General features: G+C 35.0%; 1 protein-coding gene across 3 annotated transcripts in view; it reads right to left on the minus strand.

Annotated features, from left to right (window-relative positions):
* Positions 1-27,651, minus strand: part of LOC134534667 (uncharacterized) — a 783,923-nt gene that overhangs the window by 228,326 nt on the left and 527,946 nt on the right. For all 3 annotated transcript variants that reach the window (XM_063373127.1, XM_063373129.1, XM_063373128.1), the window contains exon 3: positions 21,518-21,723. In XM_063373127.1, the coding sequence (XP_063229197.1) occupies positions 21,518-21,723 (206 nt within the window). The remainder of the gene's footprint in view (positions 1-21,517; positions 21,724-27,651) is intronic.

Consider the following 27,651-nt stretch of genomic DNA (forward strand, 5'->3'; position numbering starts at 1 on the left):
GAGTTATTAAAACGAAATAATATTATTCCCCTACCGTGAACAAAATTTTTATAGATATATATATGACATCTGAAACAATTATTTATTAAATATGGCCTCGTGGGTAAGCGATCAGCGGCGCTATATACTAATTGAAAGGTTGTCGGTTCGAATCCCATCAAGTACAAAATTTTTTTTGTACTTGTAAAAATAAATACGGCGTACGTAACATTTCAAAAGTAATAAATATATTTGAATAATGAATGCAAATAAAAGTAATTTTATTAATTAAATTGTACATTTCATTTCACTCCTTTGTATCCATACAAAATAGTGATAATTCAATAAAAATGATTCAATTTTATTCATAAAAGTATGCAGAGGTAGATCTTATCATACAAAAGATAGACAAATTTAAAAAAAATTCTTCCTCAAATAATATAATATTTTTAATGCCTAAATGGTTTGGTTGCAAAAACCTATTACGGCTCAGTCTCAGGCCGAATATGATATTTCCTTTTCTTCTGGATCAATCATTTCATCAATGTTTTGTTATGACGTTGTCACATTAAACTATCGTCCGTAAACCGACTTTACAGACAACCAATTTTTTCAGTAAATTATTTCATTAAAAAATTCCACTTTTAATGCGCATGAAAGCCAGGTAAAATATTTTTAGAATTGGTCTGTCTATCTTTTAAAAGGCAACCATCAAACAAAAACTGTTCAACGGATTTAGATGAAAATTAAATCAAATATAGCCTATCAACTTAATTAACATATAGATTATAAAATTTAACGACATTCTTACCTCCAATAGGTGGATTAGGCTATATTTTAGTTTGCAATTGTAAAATATATATTTTTATCTAATTTAGCGGTTGGAATGATATTGGTTAGGAATAATAAACATCAGATTAATACCAACAATTTTTTTCAACATTTTGCTAAGTTCCACAACTAAAGAGATGAAAAGAGCATTGATATGATTCTATAATCAGCAATCTTTACGATAAAGCTTAATAAGCCGGAGGTAGGGTATAAGGTAACATTCCAACACATCTCTACCATTTTGCGAAATTTCACTTCTAACATGGTTGTAAAAAGTGTAGGTAATAATTCATAAAAAAACTTTAAGCCATTGTCTATAAAAAAGTAAGTAAGGTCAAAAAGTGCGAATTTCATACATAAAGAGTTAGTTTGCTATTTCATTTTTGAAGTTACTTCTACAAATTAGGAGGTAAAAATGGGTAAGTTCGATCAAACAATCAATATGATTATTTATGTAGTTATACAACTAAATAGGTTAAAATGGGAAGAGGTTTATTTAATATTGTAAAATTGAAAACACTTAATTTATAATCACTGAGTTGTATAAGTAACTTCGAATAAAGTAATAAGCAAACTTAATAACTATTTTACCAAGCATTACATGTAAGATATTGAACTTTTTAGAGGCTTTTGTATATATATTCTCTGCGTATTTCAGGGATGTCAGAAGTAATTAAATAAGAATAAAAAACAGCATAGATGTGCACTTACAAGCGAAGCATTGAATTTCTAAATTTTATCACAATTATTTTTTGTATACAGGTGGTAATAACATATAAATGTATTTTATGCACTTGGAGTCGGAGTGAGGATTGAGCGTATGTCCACCATCTTGGATTGTGACGTCACAGCGAAAATTTTTAATGTCCTTGATATTTTACCTTGACTATTGACCTTGAACTTCACTATCAAAAATTTCCCCAAATTTGTCAAAAAAGATTTAAAATTATAAAACATTTTCCAAAAATTCACCAAAATTTGCTTAAGTTTCTAGTTTTAAGAAAACAAATTCTGCCGGAAAATATCAAAAAATCGCAAAAATAAAAATTTCAATTTTTTGAGATAAAATCCCGTTTTGAGGGAACATTTACAATTTTTAGTCCTCAAAAATGCCAGTGGCATGAAAATTCCGCAAAGTACCTTTAAGTCTGCATCTACAAACTGGCATAAGCCGCTGAGGCCATGACTATTAGGATATAATGGACGCCACTTTGAATAATTTAATAGTTGAAATTTTCATTACAGCCTCATATTAAAAAATCCGTAACTATTCTGATTACAGTAAACAATTTAAATTAATAACACAATTATTAAACTAATTTTTAATAAAAAAAACAATCCGTCATCTTTGAGTATGATGTCAAGGCCCCAATCTTCAAATTCCGTAATTATTTAGTTATAAAATCAGGGAAAAGTATTTTTAAAAAAATTATAATTAATAAAATTTATATTATATTTAAATTTAGAAAACGCACTTACATAATGGTGTCCTTAGATTGAAACCTGTGAAAGCAAAATTAAAAATTGCGACGGATCCTTCCTCTACGGAAGCCACCAATAATGCCAACTAACCCGCTAATCCGCCACAATGATTTTTTTTCTGCTGGAAGCCATCATTTAAGAGCCAAAATATTGTTTTTCGTATGCTAGAGTGCACTGCCGCTATGTTAGTTTAATTTTTACCTGCTTAAGTACCTACAGTATTTATTTAATATTGTAGCGCCCATCATTTTAATATTTGGTCGCCATCTTGTAATTTTGTAATATTTATACTAGAGATTAAAAAAAATTCCAAACATTACTTCATAACATCTTAAATTAATATATGTACTGATTGATTCCATCGACTACAATCCTTTGTTCGATATTTAATCGATGAAAAAAAATATTTTTAATAAAAAAACTTATTTAATAAATCATGTTCAAATTGATAAAAGCGGCTTAAGTTCTTCGTCCACCAGCCTCCAGTAAGCTAATGTTGACATATTGGCCGCCATCTTGGAAATTTCTATTTATTGATTTAGAATTTCGGAAAAAACTCCAAAATTCATAAAAAAAAACACTTACTAAAATAATAATTCATTAAATAGATATTCGTTTTTGGTTTGATTCTCTTACTGTTATTACAGAAACTTAATCTTAAAATAAGTTTTTCAAATTTGTTTTCAATTATTTTTTGTTGAATTTCTGAATCATTCTCTTTAAAAAAACTTCAATTAAATATAGTTGTCTGGCGAATTAAATATGTCGTCATGCTGACTACTATGGAAGCCTATTTTTTTATGTATGAAATACATTCCAACCATGTATTGAACTTCTTGTATTTAGCGTATAGGCCAAGTGTCTTTAGACCACGAAATCAGGTCATATACAATGTCATGTGTATAGGCCAGACATCCCTGGACAAAAAGGCCGTCTTTTTTGATAGCTAATATAACATATTTTGAGCAGTCAACACAAAGTATTCGATCTGTCATTTCTAAATTATCGATAAGATCAATTACAAGCAGTTAGATCAAAATTATATGTTTCAAGCTTACTTAAAGTCTAAGAGTCCCTAAAAAATATTTTATCAAGACCAAGATGTTTTTAACGAGGAAATATTAAGAGCTAATACAAATTTGACTACACAAATTTAATAAAACGACACACATTCAATAAAAGGAAAGAACACTCAGTACACACACAGGACAGGCAATGAATAAACAATACAAAAGAACACATAGAGGACACGCAATGTTTACCTAATGCACACATTGATAATTCAGTTGCAAGAAGTCAGGCTAAGTTAGATTTTGTGAAATAAAAAATAAATTAATTTTAAAATTCAACAATATATATGTTTTTATTTTTAATATATACATATCCCGTTAAAGCAAATCATTATGTATGTAGTCAGCTTCCCTAAATTCTTTGAGTTGATGTATACTTATTTGATATGTGAATAGTTTCCTGTACAAAGCGAAGCATTAGAAATCATTATCTGGCGACCATTATTTTAGGATCTTTCAATGATACGTTTTAAATCTCTTCTGCTGTCATCTTCCTTGCATGTTTATTATAAATATTTTTCATATCACTTTCGATCCAGTGATCATCGTAAGATTGATTAGAAAAATTAATTTCATCATGACGTTTTCGTCGCTTTGTTTGGTCTCAGGCTTTCATCACAGTCTTTAAGTGCTTCAGCACAGTCTTCGATCGCGTCACCAAATTCATAGTCTCTTTCTCCATCACCATAGAAACCAACATCTTAACCTATAATTCTATAAAAATTTGAAATCGTTACCGTCTAAGCTTCTTCGTCTTTGTAAAGCTTTGCGGGGAAGCTAACCCTCACAGTATAATTGATATTTTATTTTAAATATAAATATTGCCAGTGTAACCTAGAGTGTCATAGATTTGTATTTAATATTATATTACTTTGATAAATTTTAATATTTGACATCTATATTACTTTCGACTGGGTAGATAAACTTTGACATAAATAAAATATGATCACTGCAGAAGGTGATTTAAAGCAATATTTAAATATTCGTAACTAGCGTTTCCTTTAATAGTTGGGCGCACAACACAAATCAAAAGTTGTTAAAATATCAAATTTAAAAGTTTTTGCCGGCTAATTTATAACTCAGTTAGAGTCATGAGTCCTCTATTTCTCTACCACTGGGATAGTATCTAGTTGGAATTATTCCTATTTGTACCACACATACCTGATGAAACTACATGTACCAATACATTAATGCCAATCATATTGACACCTGAATACTCTTTATTCATTAATAATACCAGTTTGGTGATTTCATTCCAATTTAAATCACCCAGTTCTTGGCATACAATTCTTTGATTATTTCATAACGCAAAACATTTTATTTAGAACTCACTATAAACAATCCAAACTTCCATTTTTTCATTTTAAACTTTTTTCTTACAAGTCAGCAAAGATATTGCACTTCTTTGTAAAAACAAAGCATACAAAACAAAATAATCTTTTCTCATAGCGTTAATTCGAGTCCAAAGACAAAATAAAAATTATTCAGTTTCATAGTGCTGTGAATATGGCATATTTACAGCTTCCATTTTAAGAGTACATTAGTAATCCAAAGTATGGATGATTTAATTTGATATGGGCTTGAATTTATTCTCACATTTTGCGATGACCATACTTCAATTGGTTTCAGTCTACCTTAAACCCACAGCATATCTAAATTTAGGATCTTTTTCAAGATCAGAAGAGCTATGAACCTAATCACTATCAAGAATAGGAAAATAATTTATATCATGCAGCACACTCCTACATAGTGTAGTGGCTATATCCATGTCCTCTATTTCGTAAGTAGGCTTGGTTTTACAAGATCTGATGTGTATTTTTAAGCTGTCAATTAGTACAAACAAACTCCTACACCTTTCACAACATAACATTTTGCGTAGCGGTTTTTTAACACAATCAAATTTTTTTGTGACGTCTGGCATTCCTGTTCAGGAAACATTTATTGCTGCAGTATCTACAGCAGTGTCCTTCCGATTCAGCTGCATGCATCGAACAGGGATCCATATCAGCTTCTGTGACTAATGCCAGATTCTTACTGAATGTAATAATTTGGATCAATTACTTAAATGGAATTCATAATATTTCGTCAGTGTGAGTTACTTTATATCATTAAATAACTTGTAGTATGTATTTCCTATTCCTGCCAACAGATGTTGCCACATGTTGTGTTTAGGAAAATATTATTTATTTTTTATGCGGGATGCTCTCTCACGGCCGCAAAAAAAAATTGGGCTTCGCTAGACATTTAGGCCCGGTGCACACGTGCGGACATTGTCCGCGCGGTGCCGCTGCGGCGCCGGAAATGCGTTCTCGGAAGGCTTGACTGATAAGAAGTAATGCACACACAGCTGCGGCACCGCAGTGGCACCGCACGTCCATTGAACGTCCACTGTGCTTACATTTATGTCCGTAGATCCCACAGGCACGCTGCGGCGCCGCACGTCCAACTACGTTCCTTAGTACATTGGTGTCAATCGAGTAGTGCACACGTGCGGTCGATTGCCGCAAAGTGAGATGGCAGCATCACGTGAATTTGAAGACATATTAGATGTTGAACTCTTCATCGCAGAAGTTAAAAGTTATCCAGAGATATGGAACGTAGCCGTTGAAGAATACCATGACCGTAATAAAAAAAGAAGTGCGTGGATCAATATCTGCCGTAAATTTTGCGAATCGTTTGACGAAAAGGATGACAAGGAAAAAAACGAAATATTTAAGTATACATTATACTTTATTTTAATGAATGCCTATAAGCTATTCTGTATAAATACAGGTAAGAAAGTAGTGTTTTAATAAACGCACAGTATTTCAGAACAGGCTCTATGATTAAATACATTTACAGATGTGAAACATGTGAGTGAATATTTAACGTTAATGTACGTACATAATGTCAGGATACATGCTGATGAAATATTATGCGCTAACAATAATTCATCAAATGACTGGACACTCATACGGAAATAATTATGAAATTTTTCTGCATTGCCTCTCAGGTCTGAAAAACTTGTTGCAAATCTGCCTCTCAGGAGTCTTGAGTTGGTGAACGGATACAACTAGGAAACATTGGGTGCATCCGTTCACCGACTCAATGCTCCTGAGAGGCAGATTTGCAACAAGTTTTTTTCCTTGTCATCCTTTTCGTCAAACGATTCGCAAAATTTACGGCACATGTTGATCCACGCACATCTTTTTTAATTACGGTCATGGATTCTTCAACGGCTACGTTCCATATCTCTGGATAACTTTTAACTTCTGCGATGAAGAGTTCAACATCTAATATGTCTTCAAATTCACGTGATGCTGCCATCTCACTTTGCGGCAACATACCGCACGTGTGCACTGCTCGATTGACACCAATGTACTAAGGAACGTAGTTGGACGTGCGGCGCCGCAGCGTGCCTGTGGGATCTACGGACAAAAATGTAAGCACAGTGGACGTGCAATGGACGTGCGGTGCCGCTGCGGCGCCGCAGCTGTGTGTGCATTATTTCTTATCAGTCAAGCCTTCCGAGAACGCATCTCCGGCGCCGCAACGGCACCGTGCGGACAATGTCCGCACGTGTGCACCGGGCCTTAGAAGAACTAAGTAAGATAAATACAATGGCATTAGTGCCAAGCCGGCGGCTTCCGTGTAGGAAGGATCAGTCACCATTTATTTTGCCCTCTCCGGGTTCGAACTGAGGGCAATATGATGTTCGTGCCTTTTTTAATTAAAATGTAATTATATTTTTTATAATTATTAAATTTTTTCCTGATTTTCTAGCTTAAAATTACGGATTTTCATGATGGTGGCTGTGACATAAAAAGCGAAGATGCCAGAATATTTTTTATTAAATTTTTAATTAAAATTAGTTTTTTTTTAATTTATGATTTATTATTTAAATTTTAAAATAAAAATGGAATTTTTAGATTGCTGCTGCAAACAAAAATTGCAACGGTTACAAAACAATTCAAAATTGCCGTCATGGCATATTTATAGTCAAGGTAATGGACCTCAGCTGATTATGGCGGCTAATAGATGCGGACTTTAAACAGCATTGTGGACTTTTCAAGCCACTGGCATTTTTTAGAAATATAAACAGGAAATTTTCCCTCAAAAAGAAAATTTTTGTCTCTAAAAATAAAATAAAAAACAATTTCCCCCCTCTATTTAAAGATTTTTTGGCCATATTTTTTTCCTAAATCTGGGCAATTTTGCGAATTTTCGTTAATTTTTTTTAAATTTTAAGACGTTTTAATTCATTTTTGGCCAATTTTGGTTAAATTTTGAAGCTAAATTTTATGGTCAATGTAAACGGATAAGGTAATATATCAAAGTCATCATACAAGATTTCCGCCGTGAAGTCACAATCCAAGATTGGGAACATGCAATTTATCATCTCTCCAACTGCAGGCGCAGGAAATAAATTTACATACTCCTGGTGCTATTTGTAATTAATTGTAATGCTTTAAAATATTTTCCAAACATAAAAAATAAATGTATATTTTTATATGATTTAACTTTTTTAGTGAAACAAAAAAAATAGGTTTTCAATTTTTTCTGTATTTTAATTGTATCACACTCTCAAAAAATATTTTATATATTCTATATGATTCGCCATGATAATGAATGTTCAAGTTACATTATGACACTATCAATCTCTATTTTTTTATATTGTGCCCGCTGTGCTTCTAAATGTGTGTCCAAATGACGAATGTTTTATAAAAGTCTCCTAGACAAAAATGGTTGTCCAAATGTGAGTTAGATGCTGAATGTTTGTCCAACTGGGTTTTCTAGATGATAAATTTTTCTTCTTTTTGTTAAATATGCAGCCAAAATGTGTATCCGTTTTCAATGTGTGTCCAAATGTGTGTCTTAAATGATGACTGTGTGGCCATATATATATTCTGTATGTAGAATATGTGACATAAGTGTGCTATAAAACGAATGTGTGTACAAATGTGTGTCCTAGAATATGAATGTGTTTTTTAATGTATTTCCTAGATGAAAAATATGTGACTAAATGAGTTTCCTATATAACAAAAAAAAAATATTTTTGGTTAATGTGCGTTTAAAAACTCCGAAATTTGTTGTTAAATGTGCGTCCAAATATGTGTTCTAGATGTCAAATGTTGTCTAGATGTGTCCACAATGATACATGTGTCAAAATTATTATACATGACGAACATATGTCCAAATCTATGTTATAGATAAAATAATGTGTATATTATATGATGAATGTGTGTACAAAAATGTGTCATAACTGAATATTGTGTTAAGGCCACTTTCGTGGCCTCAGTTTCCCTGGATTTAATTATTTTTTATATTGTATAAAGGCCTGAAAGACGTCATTATTTTAATCCCCCCCCCCCCAACCATAAGAGACTTATGGGACTTTGGTTTGGAAATTTTTTTTTCTGTAATTTTTGTCTGTAACCAAATGTCGTTTGTGTCAATTCAATTATAGCAATTTAAAATGCCACCTAGAGTTTACCTTATAAGGCCCATTCCTGTTCTTTGGTATGACTATAGGACATTGTTTGGAAATAATTTAATTTTTAGGATCTTTGGTTTTTTAACTCATTATTGTGCCTATCACTGCAGAGTTTCCGGGATTGTCGTTAAATTTAGTTGAGTATGATAGTACAGCTTTATGCGCACTTTCCGATAGTGAAGTCAGTCTATGCGCGTCTTTTAATCTTAAATCCATTAGAAACTCAGGATGTTATTAGTGACGCGTACACGAGACTGGCGTGGTGGGTGCGGACGTGTAAAACTACCATGGCATAAGGGGAGTTGGCCACATGTACGCCACTCTGCTACGGCAGTCTTGTTGTTAGTTTTTTCAGTGATAGCGAGAATTACGTTTTCAAAAATAATGGCTACCTAAAATGAACCAGTGAATAGTGATTAAAGTTTGGAATACGAAGATTTGGTGGTATGTTTACGGGAAGCGGGAATAAATGTAGCCCCTGATGATGATGCACCTTTTTTTTAGAATTGAAATGGGTGGAGTATAATTTAAAAAAGAAGCGAGATGTGTTGGTATCAGGATGTGCGGTAGGGCCCTCCGCGGGGGATTTGGCCGGTCGGATTGTGTGTGATTCTTTTTGAAAAGACTTAGATAAGTTCCCGGTGTTGAAAGAAAATACGATTGATGAATTGATTGAGTTCTGTTGGGAAGTGGATCGGGTGCAAGAAAGCTGTATTTTTTATAGTGATTCGCAGTTGTTGAGGACCGTAGGTGGTAAAAGCTATGGGTTAGCGCGTCATATTATTACTCGTGGCATACAAGATATGTTATGTTGGGAAAAGGTTAAAGAGTTATTATGGCAGAATTTATGTCCTTAGCGGGTCAAATTGAGATTAATACACAAACGGGTTGGACGTTTTCAGAAACCCGACGAGAAGGTGGCTGTGTTTGTGATGGATGTGTTACAACATATAAAATTGTTTGGGGTAGAATTTTCTGAAGTGGAAATCATTGATATGATCATTGAAAACATGCGCCCGGATATAAAGAGAGAAGATTCGTTTATTAAGAGGCCACGGAATTATAAGAGTTACATGGATGGGCTGTAGAACACGAAAATATAAAATTTGTGCAGGAGGAGTATGCGATAGTGAAAGGTGATGATCGTAACTACAAGTCGGTTCCTGATCCTATGGTTAGTATGGGGGGATTAAAAATTAGTTTGACGTGGTTAAAGGGAATAATTATTACAGATATGGGGAGAGCAGTAAAAAAGAATGTATCTTTTGTATGAAAAAAGGGCATTTGGAACAGTTTTGTTGGAGGCGTTTAAGGGATTTATGGGGGACGGGAATATGATGAATGGCAGTAACAATAAGAATAAAGAGGTTAATTGCTATTATTGTGGAGAATTTGGACATTTTCGTAAACAATGTAGTAAACAACGGTGGAAATGTGAACTATGTAGGTATTGTGCGAAAAGCGGCCATAGGTCGCGAAAGTGTAGGCTAAAAAGGCAGGATAATCTTTTTAGGTTTAAAGATAAGCATAGAGTAATGGTCATGCGGGAATCTAACAATTTCTATGCTTCCATTAAAGTGGGCCCAGAGTCGGTAAAAGCCTTAGTCGATACGGGAGCTAGTAAGAGTTGTATAAGTTGGGAGTTTTATCACCATTGTAAACAAAACAAATTAGTTAAAAAGGGAAGTGACCTTATTGAAGAGGGGATAACCATACAGTTAGCTGATGGGAAAGTCCGAGAAAGTATGAGGAGGCTTAAATTACATATTAAAATTAAGAAATTTTCGTGGGATCGTGAATTTTATGTAATCCCCGACCTTATTTGTAAGATGATTTTAGGTTTGGATTTGTTGAGCGACACCCGAACTGTAATCGATTGTAAGAAACGACACCTGTGTTTTGGTTTTTAACTTCGGTTTAAAGTAGGTTTAGTGAGACCCTTGGGGAAAAGAAAGGTTATTTGTGGTGTAATTGAAAGGGCGAGAGAAAGGGTTGGTGAAAAAGAAATCGAGAAAATTCAGGGAATTATTAATGAGTTTCAGGATGTTATTACCAAGAAAGTAGGAAAGTGTGTTATGGAGCCTTATGAAATTAAAGTCACCGATGAAGTCCCAGTAAAGTGTGCCCCTTACCAATGCGCCCCAACTAAAATGCAAGCCTTTAGGACTATAATTAAGGACTTGCTTAAACAAGATATCATAACCGAATCTAACTCCGCCTATGCCTCTCCCGCCTTTTTAGTGAAAAAGAAAACACCTGGCGAATATCGTTTAGTTCTTGACTATAGAATTTTGAACCAAAAGATCCGGCTATTTCCCTTCCCCATGCCTAAAATTGAGGTTATTTTTCAATATCTAAGCCAAGCCAAATATTTTACTATTCTAGATTTGAATGCCGCTTTTTATTAATGTGTTCTGCAACCTGCTAGTCAAAAGTAAACAGGTTTCTTCACCCCATGGGGGCACTATGAGTGGAAGAGGGTCCCTTTTGGGGTGAATTTCGGTGCGCAATGCTTATCTAGAATATTGGGGAAACTACTTCAGGATGTACAATACAAGTTTGCCATGAGCTTTTTAGATGATATATGCATATATTCAAATTACCTTGATGAACACCTGGAACATTTGCGCGTCGTACTTTGTAAACTGAGGGAAGCAGGTTTCACCTTGAACTCCGAAAAAATTTGTTGGGCGCAAAGGAAAGTACACTTTCTAGGTTTTATCGCAGGAGAGGGAAAGATGGAGATAGACCCCCAAAAGATTGCCCCAATTGTGAAATTTGCTCCACCAATAAATTTAAAGGGGGTGATGAGGTTTCTTGGAATGATTGGGTTTTTTAGTCGTTTCATCCCCCATTTTGCTGAATTAAACAGTCCTATAAATCACCTAAAAAAGAAAGGAGTTGTATTTGAATGGGGTAAAGAGCAGGATGACGCCTTCAGAGAGCTAAAAAGAGCTATCTCTAATCCTCACGTTTTGACGTTGCCCGATTTTAGCAAAAGATTTGTAGTACAGGTAGATGCTTCGAGCCGTGCTTTAGGGAGGGTGCTTTTGCAAGAAGTAAGGAGAGGATTACAACCTGTGATGTATATAAGCCGCACGCTCAATAAACACGAACAGAAATATAGTGTATAAGAGAAAGAGGCATTGGCATGCATTTACGCCCTGGAGCGTTTTAAAATTTTATTGAACATGACGAATTTGATCTGTGTTCGGACAATCAAGCTATCACATGGTTGTTTACCCATCCGCGCCAACTGGGAAAAATAGGTCGATGGGTAATGCGGTTTACAAGATTCAGGTTTAAGATTAAGCACATTAAAGGAAGCGAAAATCCTGTCGCCGATGCCTTATCTCGTATGTATGAGGCCGAAGGACTGCGAGAGGAGGAATCGAGAGAGCCTATTCAGAAAGGGGATGAGGATGTGGAAGAAGGGGTAGTAGATGTTGAATTTTGTAATGTATTGGGCCAATTTCCGGAAAGCTTTGTAGACTTACGCAAGTGGCAATAGGAGGATGGGGAAGTGAAAAAAATTAGGAAAGGAATGTTAGAATCACGGTAAAAGAATTTTGTAATTTTCAAGGGATTGTTGTATTACGTGAAAGAAGGCAAGAGGAGGGCCTTCGTGCCCCGATCAGTAGTAAATTTTGTTCTACGGTATTATCATGATTCGGTGGTAGGAGGACATGGGGGAATACAGAAAACCTTAGTGAAGATTTCTGAGTCCTTATATTGGCCCGACATGAAAAAAGATGTGGAGAAGTATGTCAAAGTTTGCCGGATTTGTCAGACCGCAAAACAGCCACGTACTACTAAAATTGGGAAATATGCGATGGAAAGGGTTGAGCGTCTTTGGGAGCGCGTCTTTCTTGATATTTTTGGACCTCTACCCAGGTCGTTAAAATGGAATGTGTACTTGATGAACTTGGTGGGTGGGTTAAGTAAGTTTTTTTTTAACCTTTGGGTGGTACTACTAGCGGCCGGATAGTCAGTGCTTTGATTGAGAGAGTATGGGGTTTGTGTGGTGAGCCTGAAAGTTTAGTCACTGATAATGCTACCTAATTTACGAGCCAGGTTTTTGAGCAAATGTGCTTTAGATGGGGAATCAAACACTTAACTTCGAGCCCTTATTACCCCAATCCGAACCAGGTGGAAAGACTAAACAAAAATATTAAGATTGCTTTAACTATTTTTAGTCAAAAGGAGCATCGGAGATGGGATGAAAATCTGCAATTTTTGAACATGGCATTTAATTTGAATAAGCATGACTCCACCCAGCAAACTCCCGGGGAAGTGTTTTTAGGGAGAGAATTGAGCCATCCGCTGTTAAATGTATGGGGAATTCACCCGGAAACTTTGAGTATTCATAGTCCTAGACGTTTGTAAAAGGTATGGATAAATGTAGCGATGAATTTAGAAAATGCTAGAAAAAAATTTGCTCACAGTATAATCAAAGTAGGACTCCAAATCCTTTCGCGGTGGGGGAGGAGGTGTGGTGTCGTGAACACCATTCGAGTGATAAAAGTAAATTCCGTACTGCCAAGTTGGAATTTGCCTTTGGTGGGCCTGATAAGATAATAAAATTTTTGGGGCCAGTGACGGCCTTATTACAGAAAGTAGGTGAGCCCTTAAGAGTAAAGAAGGCACACATCAGCCATTTAAAGGCAGTTAAGTGAGAGTGGCTGTGCCTTCAATCGTTAAATGATCTAAAATGTAATATTTGGTCTAATAAGTTAAGGAACTATGTTTGATAAACTTATTAATTTTTTTTTATTTTAGAAATTTATATTTTTCGTATGTAATTTTTTAGATATGTTTTTGCTTTTTTGCATTTATATTTGTATTAGCCATTTTATAAACGTATATTTTTGATAAGATTTTTTTGGATTGCTACAGCATTTGTTTTAAAGGTTTTAGGGGAGCGTTTTTCAGATCAGATTTTGGAAGTTAGTTCCCTTTAGGATCGTTACTTCGAATAATTTAATGTAATTCCAGTTTTTTGGATTGTAAGCTTTTATTCTGTAATAGTCAATTTATTTAGTATTTTTCTCGTTTAAATTTCAGTTTAGCTTTTTGGGTGGTGTAAAACCTTTTTGAGACTTTGGCTATAGGTCGTGCCTTTTGATTTTTTTTTTTTTTGTGTTTTCGAGTCTGCTTTCTGGTGTATACGAGTCTGTATCAAGTTTTCTCTCTTAGTCTTTTCGCGTTTCTTTCTTCTCTTGTACGTGTTTCTTTGGGTGGCTTTACGTGTCGCGGACCTGATAGTTAAAGGGCTTAAAGAAGTTTTTTTTTGTCGGGGTGGTTGAGGCCACTTGCGCGGCCTCAGTTTCCCTGGTTTTAATTATTTTTTATATTTTTTAAAGTTTATTTCAAGTTTATTAATTTTTTTAATTATTATTACACTGTTTTAGTATTAAGTGTAGTTATATTAATTTTTAAATACGTTTTTATAAGCGCTACTAGCTTTTCTTTAATAAACTTGGCCGCCATCATAAAGAGTGTGGTAGTGGGCAAACTCTAAACTTAAAAATATTTTTCATTGGTATCATAATTTTTACGAATGTTCTTATATTATTTAGTGGTGTATTGTAATATTTATTCATTGTAATATTTTATTATACTTTGTTTATTTTACGTTAATTATTCTTACTGTGTAGCAGTTCTTACGAGAATTCACGAGAACTATCTAGCGGTGTGAGGGGTGGTAGAGAGGAGGGGGCGTGACGTCAGGTGACGACGTGACGAGTGAATTCCGCTCCCATCTGTTTGCGCGGACTGTGTGTGTTTGACCGCGGGCCGCGCCGGAACTTTTTTGCGGCATGGCTCGTGAAGTATGCAGTGTTAGCCCGTGCGAACTCGGATCCCAGCCATGGGGGACTTGCCTTTTGGTTCGTTACGTGAACGAGAGTTATTAGCAATAGTCTGTAATTATTTAAAATTGCTTTGGTTTGCTGCAGTAAATGCTATTTAAATGGATTTTATGTAAAGTGGAATTTCGCACGGCTCAGCGATTTGGATGGTTATTTTTTTGTTATCACTACTTCACTTCCAGTGACGGTAATGCCATGGCTAGTTTCGCAAAGCAAAAACGCGGTGTTACGCGAGTGCGCGCAGGTGACAAGCCACAGAAGCATCGTGCTGCTAGTAGCGCAATAGTGAGTGGGGTTATGCCTGGCCCCGATAGTCTACTGCATCAAAGGTATGCTTCAGCGCCAAGTAAGTGACACCACTGGATTTTAGTACTTTATTTTCCCCGCTGGTATGAAGCATGGTTTAAAGAAGATGGTTTTTGAAAACATAGTGCGGCGACTGGATTTAGCGTTGTGGAATGTAAGGCCTGAAGGACGTCATAACTTTATTACCCCCCCCCCCCCCCTCCAACCGTAAGATACTTATGGGTCTTTGGTTTAGAATTTATTTTTCTGTAATTTTTGTCTGTAACCAAATGTCGTTTGTCTGTCAATTCAATTATAGCAATTTAAAATGCCACCTAGAGTTTACCTTATGAGGCCCATTCCTTTTTTTTGGTATGACTATACATTGATTGGAAATAATTAAATTTTTAGGATCTTTGGGTTTTTAACTCATTATTGTGCCTATCACTGCAGAGTTTCCGGGATTGTCGTTAAATTTAGTTGAGTATGATAGTACAGCTTTATGCGCACTTTCCAATAGTGAAGTCAGTCTATGCGCGTCTTTTAAGTTTAAATCCATTAGAAACTCAGGATGTTATTAGTGACGCGTACACGAGACTGGCGTGGTGGGTGCGGACGTGTACAACTACCCCGGCATAAGGGGAGTTGGCCACAGTGTTTTTAAGTGTGTGTCCTAGATGATAAACGTGTGTTTAAATTTGCGTTTTTTGTTGAATATGCGTCCAGTAGTGTAAGATGAAGAATGTGTGTCAAAATAAGTGTCCTAGATGAAGATTATGTAATACTTCAATGTGTGTTTAAATTATGTCCTTCATGACGAATGTATGACTAATTGTCTGTTCTACATTACGAATGTGTGTCTTTTTGGTTGAATATTTGTTAAAATGTGTGTCCTCGATGCCTAATGTGTATCCAGATGTAATTCCTAGAGGACAAATGTGTGTCCCAAGGTTCCTTTTTTTGGTTAACTGTGCGTCCAAATGTGTGTCCTACATGAATGTATTTAATTACTCATACAGGATTAAAGATTTAATGGTAAATCCCATATTTTTCTTATAGTGAGATCAAAACATATTTCAGGTAAGCTTGGTCCTAAAGTTAATGTAAAACATTCAAAGTTAGTTCGTCACAATGCTTTTAATATGTTATATCTATAATGTAGGTCAGGCAGTTCGAAGATTCTTATCCTGTTTTCTTGAAATACTTAATGGCCTGTTTGAAAGTTATTACAAGAATAATTGAGTTATGAGGCCTCGAGATTCAAATATGAATGGCCTATACGCCTGATATCGTTTAAGTTTTGGTTGAGAGGAATGCTAAGAATCTAAATAGAATAGTTCGTAATTTATGAGACGTTTTTTGTATGCTTATCATTTGATTTTATTTGAGCGTATTGCATACTTAATATTGACATAGAATACCACATCGTTATAGGACACAAGGCCTATATGCCAGTTGGCACTCCAGTAAAAATACATTACACCGAATACGGCATCCATGTTAGGGTAGTTAGGATAGTGATACTGTGTTATATAATTATTGTATTGAGCAGTTATCTCGTTGAGAGTACTAACTTGGTCTTAGTAATTAAGGTGAACAAATTCGTCGAAAGGTAATAAGAAATATGGCTTTTAGGTTTGCCTCCAGCACTGACATAAAATCGAAATTAAGGACCTAGATCGATCAAAATTAGAAATAAATATATATGGGTAATTTTTTATAATGTATTAAAAACTTTCTTTATTTTTGGTTCATAGTTAAATATTTTCAAAATAGCTGTCAGTATTGCCTCAGCGGCTAACTGGAAGCTACTTTCATGGGAAATATAAACCGCTATAGGACATTTCGTTATAAGTTTTTAAATAAGTATATTATTAAACACAAATATACCATGAACCCTGGCCAACTATCGAACCAAAGATGGTAATCGATAGAATATATATTTTATTTAGTACTTTTTATTTATTTTTTTAATATTTTTTTTCTGATTTCTAGGATAAAAATATATTTTTTTAATGGTGACCCAGAAGCCGATTATATGGCATATGCTACGACTGCTTATTATCTGACATTGATACTAGTTTACTTTGGTGATTAAAAACTAAACCAATATGGAAGTATTGAACTGTGTCAGACGAAAAATATTTCTTGATCCATGATTAACACCATGAGTTTGTACTGGTTGGCTTTATATACAGGAAGACCATAATAGAACGTCCCAGTCTTAAAAATGTTTATAATTTGTACCTTTTATTATACGGAACACATTAAACCTAAAGTCCAATTCTTCCCACACTGTGGTTAACACGTCCGGAGTAATGGAAGCAATAGCATCTTCAATTCTGTGTCTCAACTCTGGCAAACCTCATGTAGTGGCGGAACGTAGACATGACCTCTTATAAAGCCCAAAAGAAAAAAATCGCATGGCATTATATAGGTGAACGTGGAGGTCAGCGAAAAGAGCTATGTTGTCTCGATCATTACGACCAATCCAACGGTTAGGGACTTCGACGTTCAGTCACTCTTGTACAAACTAAATGTATGTTGAACTAAAATTATAAGAAATCCAATTTTATAAATTTGTAGAACACCAAACGATTTACGCTCAGGAGTCACCCTTTTGCGTAGGTGGCGCTGCAAGAGAGAGAGAGAGAGAAAAAAAACAAAGCAGTTCTCTCGCATGCAGTTTTCTAAAACTGTTTTTGTTACTCTTAATTTGTGGCCTTGAAATATTATTTTATATTATTAAAATTTCTAATTGAGACATTCTTCTATGGACATACTGTATATACCTTGGTAGTAGTGGTGATGAATTAGTCTACCAGTAGCCACCATAGGAGAAACATCCATCTCCAATTTTGATCGAATGTCCTTACCGACTTCGAACCAAGGTCTCCAAAGTCTATGATGTAAAGGCTTTTGTTATTTAACTGTTTTTGCTATTTTAAAATTATTTATTAATATTTTATATATTTAGCTTTTTTTTCAACCGGCTACCAAAATCTGTTATAGTATTTAATATTGGAAAAAAATAACGGTTAAGATTATTTTTTATTGAAAAATTTTCAAGTTGATTGTCTTGGTCTACTTATGATAGTGCCTTGGAGGAAATGACCTCACATTAGGGAAATTGGCACTCTTTTTAAAAATAAAAAACATTGCCCTTCTCTGATAAAAATTCCCTCTCTTTGAGAATAATGATCCCTCTCCGAATAATATTTCCTGCGGATGTTCATTTTGAAAAGAAAAATGCAATGTTTTCCCAAACAAGGGAAATTTTCGTTAATTTTGGGTCAATTTTAGCTTATTTTTAGTCAATTTTGACTAATTTTGAAGGTCATTTTTCAGGTCAAGGTAAGTGGACAATGTCATCGTCACGATCCAATATACCTGTCGGCACCAGGCACAACATCCCGAAGCTTGTCCTTGTACAAAAATAATCACACTACTAACAATAGTTTATCTTTCGTTCACATTAGTACACAAAAAGCCAATTTTTCTTACATTCCAATAACTTCCGTCCAAAAATTAGAAAAAAAACGTAAAGTTAAAACTTTTTTGTACTTTAACTAAGTCAATTTGAAATCTTACAGCTCACAAAGTGACACAACGACTAATAAAGAGCTCCAGGGCTAACAACATATTCCAACATGCGTGAAATTACAAGCAAACATTAATCATGTCAAGAACATCGCAACAGGTATATAATATATGACAGACCCATAGACTAATAAAATAACAAGCAGGTTAATTAATCACAATATTAGAGGCTACCACTCGTGGGAAAAAGCACCCTATGCTTAAAGAAATTAAAAATTATTGCTGCCAAAAACAATACTTGATAGGTAGTAAGTTAAACTGCAACATTTTTGAGCATTTTATTTATCTTACTGAGGCGTAGAAAATCACAAAGTTCTTTACTTGCATTGTGCACGATTCATGGCAAACCAAAATTACTTCTTACATCGCAAAACATTTTAAACCACCGCGAGATCTACGATAACATGTTTCGGTTACATAGATAAAATAAAACGAAAATTAAAATATTTATGTAGTTATTTCGTAAACTTTAAATAATAGTCTTATGTTGGACAGTAAAAAAGTTTAATAAATGAAGTGTATGTTCAGCGAATTGAAAAATAAATGACTGAATACAATTCTCAAAATATTTATGTAATGCTGGAATGTTTTTTATATGATAATGTCCCAAGTTGTAAGCTGCAGCTAAGAAAGTTTGTTATTACGTATACCCACTTCACAACACAAATCTTCACAGTTTATCACATACTTAAAGGCTAGTATATGAGCTTACAGTTCCTGAAGTACGAGTTTAAATGGAAGTTGTACATTGCAAGTCCTTCTCAGGGGTGTAGGATTAAAATATACCGGAGAATAGTTCCCAAGCAAGCTGTGAAATTTAAGGGTTTGTATAAATGGGAGTGGTTGTAAGGGGCGCAAGCAAGAAGAAAAAAATAATGTGCTTGAGTAGGGCCTATTTCGTGGTAGAGTTGTGTTTTATTTCTAGGCTAGTGAAAATTGCTCACCGAATCACTATTTAAGTAAATTGTTTCCACATTGGATACAGTGTTATTTTTTTTTTTAGTGGTGGTGACGAGGGTTATGTTAGTTTTAGCGCGTCACTATTATCGGTGTGAAGTCCACATCATCAGTTAAGTATAAACATTGGGTTCGTGTGTCTGTCGCCGTGTTGTACAAAGATGTTGTTCATATGTATTCACTGTTATTGGTGTACTGCCTCGTCATTGACAGCCGCTTATGATCGTCGGTGCTGTAATATTTTCTTTAACTCTTTCCACGGAATTCTTTGAGTTGTCTTTACGTCTAACATTTGGCATCGGCTGATTTTAATTTTTTTTTGTGTGTTTGTGTAATTCATTTTCTTTGTCTGTTTGTATTTTTAATTATCTGTGCAAAGTAGCAATGGGATATGGGTAAAATGATGATTCAATTCATTGTTTAGCCAGATATATATGCCTCACCAAGGACACGAATCCTGGCATTCTCGCACTGACTAAGCCGATCTATTAGGTGTCTGAAGTTCAAAACCGATTATGATGAGAATGAGAATAATGTGTTGTGGAGATTGTATTTTCCGATTCTGACGGCGGTCTATTCCTGCCCATCTCATCAGCATGAAGACAGCGAAGCCACAGCAGTCAATGAAGGGGTTTAATTCCGTTCTCGCGACCCAAAATACCCTTGAATTTCGTGCGCGAAATTGTTTGAAGCCGGGGAAACTGTACGAGAGCCACGTGAAAACTTTGTGCACACGAATGAGTGGAAAACTGTTCCAAGTGTCTCTGTTCCTTTTCACACTGTTAATATTTATTTTAAATATAATTGTAGAAATACATTGAATTAAAATAATCAAGGATTATTCATCAATTTTGTTATGTGTCTATGTAATAAAATCTTTAACACTGACTGACACACAACACACAGATCTAACCGGTGGGTCCCGAAGCATGAAATAATGCATAGGTGTTTCTTTCATAACGTAGGTGAGAACTAAGAAAGGATTTCAGAAAATTCGTCCTCTCAGGGGGTTTAATAGCGTAACTATCTTATAAATGAATGAAATCAATGTTAGAAATGGCAGTAAATCTACGGATGTTTCATCGAAGAATATAAGTCAAAAACCGAAAAGTTCTTTGAAGTTCAGGATTGGATCTTCGTACAAAAGGGCGGGTACCAAACACAGACCTCTGTGATTCATTGTACAAAAGCGAGTATGTACGTGGAAGGAATTAGTGTGTTTTCTTTTTGCCTGTGAGCATAACAAGTTTTTGAAAGTTTTTTTCGTAATAAAAAATTGGCGTGATTTTATGTTCATTGGCGCAGCCCAAGTGACAAAGTAGAAAGGTAAACCATCTTGACTACTGTAGCTGAGTTATGTCAAAATTGTACATTGTATCGACGTTCCACCCTTCATTGCAGTGGATATCCTTTGCGTTGCGAAGTAAATTTAAAGCTATAAGGTCTATTTATACTTGGCAGAGGGTATCTACCACTCACATAGTAATTCACGAGAGGCCGCCGGGAAAAGGCACCTGGCAGTCTACATACAAACATTCTCCGAATGATTCTTGAAATAGGAAAGATGGATTGATATTATTTTTGTATACACCATTTCTGGTTAAAATATAAAATGAACGAATTTTCACATCTGCTGATTTTGGTTTGTTACCTTTGTGTTTGCTTATTCACATTTTTTTGTCCGTTAAAAGAGGTTATCTATGACATACAATGCAACAATTAACTGAAAATGTAAAAAAATTAAAACACTTTGAATAAGTATACACAGAATCCCCCTTCTTCCCTAAAAAAATTGCCTTCACTTGATGTCTAAAAACCTGAAGGTGACTAATGCAATGAAGAGCGAAAAGTTAGTACAATCCACAACTTCGGCGTAGCTCAACCTCTAAAGCCAAAACCATTTTATTAGACAACTGCCATGGAAGCACTTCCAACAACTTGAAAGTAAAAAAGGGAGAGTCGAGACTTACGTCCACCTTGACGCCCTCGATCTTGTAGCTGGACTTTGGTGGGTCGGACTTGGGCACGAAGCGGAAGAACTCCTCGTCGTCCTTGTACCACTTGACGGAGTAGAGAGCGTCGTCCTCCAGCTCGTAGTCGCACACCAGCTCGGCGCCCTCGCCACGGATCTTGTAGGGCGGCACGCTGAGCCGGCCCATCTTCAGGCAGCGCGCGCCTGCGACACGACACGCCACAACACACACATCTCAGAACAGTTAAAACTTAGAATTATAGGAAAAAATATTACCTTTATCAGAACTGTCGTAAGTTAGAATGATCATACATTAGAAGCAAACTTAGAAACACGCAACAACGAACTACTCGACTTAGAAACGTCACAATTCAGAAAAAACACAAATTAGGAACTCCACAACTTAGAAACACACAATTTAAAAATGTCATATCTTACAAACATAAAATGCTGAAGCACATATCTTAGAATCTTAGCAACTTAGAAAATTATAACTTGGAACCATCACAAGTTAGGAAAAAAACTAAATATGTCATAACTTAGAAACACAAAAACATATAACCGGCATAACTTAGACGTGTATATGTTTGTGATTCTTAGTTAGGGCTATGTGTTTCAAAGTTTTGTGTTTCTAAGTTATGGCAAGACAGCACCCCGGTTTCAACAACCGGGAAAATTTTTGTGGTTGCCTTATTTTATGGAAATGAAGTAGGTATATGTATTAAAAGCCAAAGGATTAAGCTAATGTAATATAACTGAAAAATGAGATAAGCCCCTGTCAGCCACTGAAAGAAAATAAAGTACATTAAAGATAAATTACATTCAAGAATGACAGCAATGAAAATACAGAACTGGGAATTTTAAAACACATTGTATACTCTCAACATGGATCAGATCTGGGAGGTAACAATTCGAGAAATACCAAACAGTTTGGAATAATATGCTTATATATTCGAGTTCTATTGAAACATTCTTAAAAAATATTTAAATCTGATGCGTTTTGTGACATTAGTTCCAAAATAAGTGATGTATATATTTTATCAAATTATATTTTGTTCAGAGCCATCGATATAATTATATATCGACATAATTTTTTATCATAATTTATAATTCTTTACCAGCCAAAAGATTTAACTACATTTTTATTCACTTTTTTGTCAGATTCTTTGAATTTAACATATTGTAACTCACTTTGGACGATCAAATTTAGGATGTATTTGCAAACTGTCTGGAGATGGCATGTTGTTTGTTACGTGGTTGAAATCAAGACGTGTAAGGTAGCAAATAAGCACTGCCTTGTGTGATACAACCGTACCCTAACTCGTGGGCCGTATTTCCTAAAATGTTCAAACCGAATCCCAGTAAGGAAACAAATCAACAACTGATTTAACGAACGGTGCCCTGCGGGAGGCTATAAACTGGTCTCAAAGCATTCTAGCTGACGTTTCACAACCATCGATATAATTTTTACCCCAAAAATACCAGCAATCCTGCATGAAATAAGTGCTGTTATTCTAATTTTCACCATATATTTTTAAGTAGCGATTATTTCTGTTATGATTATTTAAGTGTACAAAATGTATGCCAGAATTTTCTTTTTTAAAAACTACTAGTATAGTTCTGTTTAACAACAGGAGTACTGAACACGTCGCATGGAAATGCCCTAACATCGAACATGTGATATATTCCCCTAGTCCTGAAATATAATTTCCTTCGTTTTTGAGGTTATACTTCTTTAGGCGCTTTGAGAATAAAATTTTTAGTTTGCACCAGGAACGCAATGAAATAAGGGTGCTGTACTATTAATTAGATTCAGATACTTACAGGAACTTTGCTTTTAATATTTACTAGTTGCAGTATCCGGCGTTGCCCGAGCTGAACACCGGGTTATATATTATCCGCGATTAAAGCCAAATGGATAGCACTATATGACAGAGTGGTGGTTATAGAGAAATTATACACAATTACTGTTTGTATATCAATTACCTATGATTTTTTTTCAGCCATGGCGATCGGTTGAACGGTTTAGATGTTGATGCGCTGCAGCGCCATTTAGTAGTGAATTATAATATAATGGATCACAAACATGTTCGCCATGTTTAAATATCTATGTACACCAATTTTTGTGGATATTGGCAGAACGGTGCAGAAGTTGATACGCTGCAGCACCATTTAACGACGAGTTACATAAAAAATGGATAGCATAAAAACCTTCTCCTTAGTAAAACACTTCGATGTGCCAACTTTAATGGCGATCAGTCAAATGGTGTCGGGGTTTATCAATTCCATATATAAATACCAACATTTGTTCAAAAAATTATATCCATCCTCTTCTCCGATAAATATCAGAAGGTACTGTAATGTATCATACGACCGATGGGTTCGGCAGATACGCTGAGGGTTATCACCATTACGCCGTCGAATCACAGTTCGCGAGACACCAAATTAACGCCAAAAACACAATGGCAACTTCATTTAACGCCAGTGCATTGAAGCGTCTTTCATGTCCGCCTGATGATCTTTTTCCTGCTTTGATCAATATTTTGTGATTATCTGAAGGCATAATTTCTAGTGCAGTCTTGAATAATTTTACCAATTTATTGTGTTCATGCAAGATTTATTGCAGTTGCAAAGTAATCTCTCAATTTAAGGCACGACTTACGGCACGACTTAGGGCACAAAGCTGATTGATTTCATCATCAGAATTTCCAAGGAAACAAATCCGAAAAAATTTGTTATCACCATTTTCTGACGGAAACAATGTTTCTGCACGATGGTGAATTTTTTCTGGAATTTGTAAAATAAAAATCAAATACTTGATTTATGAGCCTCGGTGAAACGTTGTTTGACGTGATTGTGTATGTGATGCAGTTGAAAAAGAATTTTCCTTAAAAGTTGTGTTGAAACATCTTTCTTCGATATTATTCACCCCAAACGATGTCATTTGAAAGGAATTGTACTTTTGTACATTCTGCACGAAATGCTTCGAAAGATGTTCTTGGCCAGAAAGCAATGACACAAGTGACTATGGTGGTGGTGTTAATTGTGGTAATTTGACCTTTCCGCTGACACAACATAATCCTAGTGGTTCATGTGGAAATCTCAAAACATTGCAATGGTGCCAAACAGTGCTCTGTTGGATCTTATTTGAATGCCAAACGTTAATGTCGTAATTTCACGCTTGGTAGTCTGTTTTGTCGCAGTTCCAAATTTGTTTGTGTGTAGACACCAACTGAGCGAGTCGAACTTGACTGTATCAGTTGTTCTGGAGTCATAATAGATCGCGCTTGAGAAATTCTTATTCGATTTTCTTCCAAACGGTGTCTACGCTCTTTGTCAATCTCATTTACTTGACGATCATGTTGTTGGATTGCGTTGCCTCACTGGTGGTATTTATGTCAATTAACTACGAACTGGAATCAATTGAATGTTCATATTTGATCATTTTAACGGTTTCGTTATGCTATGAAATCATGTTAGGTTTTGAATGCACCAAAGATATGATAGCCACTGATAAAACACTAAACATTCAAAGTGTAATTTTATGAACTTTAATGCTATGTTATGAAAACATCTGACGGTTTTGAATGTCATAAAATATCATAACCACTGATTAAACACTGAAATATTTAATTGCCGAATTTGTTGTTGTAATGAAAACCTGTGACAGCAGAACTCTCAAACTGTACGAATTCTTAAGAATTTACTGGTAGATTTTACAAAAAAAAATTTCATACAAACCTTGTCTTGACAATTACGAACAAAAAAAGAAACCATGTTGGTCAACCAAATTTCAAGTGGTTATCTTTAACACATGCGGCAATCGATTTTTAACTGCATTGAGAAAAGGAACATGTTTTAGGACTACATAATTGTAATACCTGTCTCTTTGAAACTATATATATACTAGCTGACCCGGCAGACTTCGTACTGCCTAATTAAATTGCAATAAAGTCCTGTCTAAATGATTTGTAATGTGACAATTTTTGTTCCTACATATATTATAGTAGGGGCAAAAAGTTATCCTGAACAGAACCGACACCCTGGTGATAGGGCGTTGTGAATAAGAAATATAATTAAATAAAACATATATATATGCATTTAAAAATAATTAATCTCTTTATTGTTAATCATGTGAAACATAGTAAGTTTTATTTTCATTGTAGTGCTTTGTGATATACGATGTTGTTTGTTTGATTATCTGGCGCATAGACAAACAAATATGATGGTTTTCCAACACGGGAACAGGCAACATACAATTGACCATGTGAGAAACATGGGTTTTCCAGATTAATACCACAAACACTTAATGATTGCCCCTGGGACTTGTTTATGGTCATAGCAAAAGCAAGCCGAACTGGAAACTGTAGTCGTTTAATGCAAACGGCACATCATTCGGAATCATTGGAATGCGAGGTATTCGAACGTCCTCTCCTTTATATTTTCCTTTCAGTATAGTTGCTTCTATCACGTTGTTTAGTAATTTTTTTTTGCTAACCGTGTGCCGTTGCAAAGACGCGGTTGGTTGATATTTCGCAACATTATAACAACCGATCCAACCTTTAATTGAAGATTGTGAGGTGGCAATCCTGGCAAATTCAGCGAGTTTAAAAATTCTGGTGGATATTTCACTACATCATCTTGGTTAGTAGCGGAATCAACTTATTTATATATCCTCGATTCGCCTGTAATTTGTTCTTGTATTTTTTAATTTAATTCATTTACATCTATGTTTTTTTGCAGCCAATATAGCTCGTTCGCTCAACCAATCATGGTTTCTGTAATTTTGAGAAACATCTGGAAGCACCTTCTGAATAAATTCATCTTTTGATCGAGTTAACTGACAAAAACTTGGAGGAATGTTAATGCAGCCAGTCAACATGTTTATTGGAAATTTGCCATTACAAATGTCAATGAGTTGTTTAGAGAATATGTTTCCAGATTGGTCATTTTGCAACTCGACACGCATATTCTTGCTTAAATGAAGTACTTTGACATGTTTCCACAAATTGGAGGACTTTAGACATGCATTGAGTTCATCAGCTGGTGTTGATCGTGGAATCACGGGCAATGTTTGACGAAAATCTCCTGCTAATAAAATCATAGCACCACCAAATTGGTTATGATTGCTCCGTATATCTTTTAATGTTCTGTCTAAAGCCTCCAAAGATTTTTTATGTGCCATCGTGCATTTATCCCAAAAAATTAATTTACATTGCTGAAAGACCTTTGCCATTGCAGAGTTCTTAGAAATGTTGCAGGTAGGAGTTTCATTGCTTTGCATATTTAATGGTAATTTTAATGCTGAATAGGCTGTTCGACCACCTTCAAGCAAAGTTGCTGCGATTCCCGACGAAGCGAGTGCAAGTGCACTTTTATTTTGTGAGCGAATCGTTGCTAATATTAAATAAATGAAAGAATTTTTCCCTGTACCAGCAGGTGCATCTAAGAAGTAAATCCAACCAGTTTCATCATTTATAACTTTCATAAGAAAATCAAATACATACTTCTGTTGTTCATTCAACAGTGGAAGGTTCGTTTGAATTAATTCTTTAAAAGTGTTGAGATCATACATTTTTTCTCGATTCAACTCTTGGTTAAATGCATCATGCATTGGACGATTGGGCGCGGCCAGGCCTAATTGAATTAATAGTTTGTTTGACATCATCAAGCACATGTCTTCAATTGAAATCAATGCTTCGTTTTAAATTTCTTCACTGATTTGTATATTTGGATTTCCGATTCTATTTCGTATTGATACAAAATATCATCACACATATTATCTTTGTACTTATCCACAAATCAATTGGGTTTGATGGGAAGCATGTTGATAAGATTATAGAAAACAATGTTCGTATTTGATGAGCGTGTGATGATATTACAGCATGTTTGAGAGTTTGATCCCAATGAGCATCATTTTCTAGCAATTGCAAATGTTGACAGGCTTCCCTGTAAGATTCACACAATTCACCATCAACAGTTCATAAATGTTGGAATGATGTTGGGCCATGTACATTGACTAATAGTAGTCGTTAATAAAACATTCATCATTGCTTGGATGTACTGAATAAATTCGACCAATGGCAACGGTGGAATACACATCTAGGTATCCTTGAACTTGTTTCCCTTGTT

This window comes from Bacillus rossius, chromosome 8 (genome assembly GCF_032445375.1).
Source record: "Bacillus rossius redtenbacheri isolate Brsri chromosome 8, Brsri_v3, whole genome shotgun sequence".
Taxonomy (NCBI): Eukaryota; Metazoa; Arthropoda; class Insecta; order Phasmatodea; family Bacillidae; genus Bacillus; species Bacillus rossius.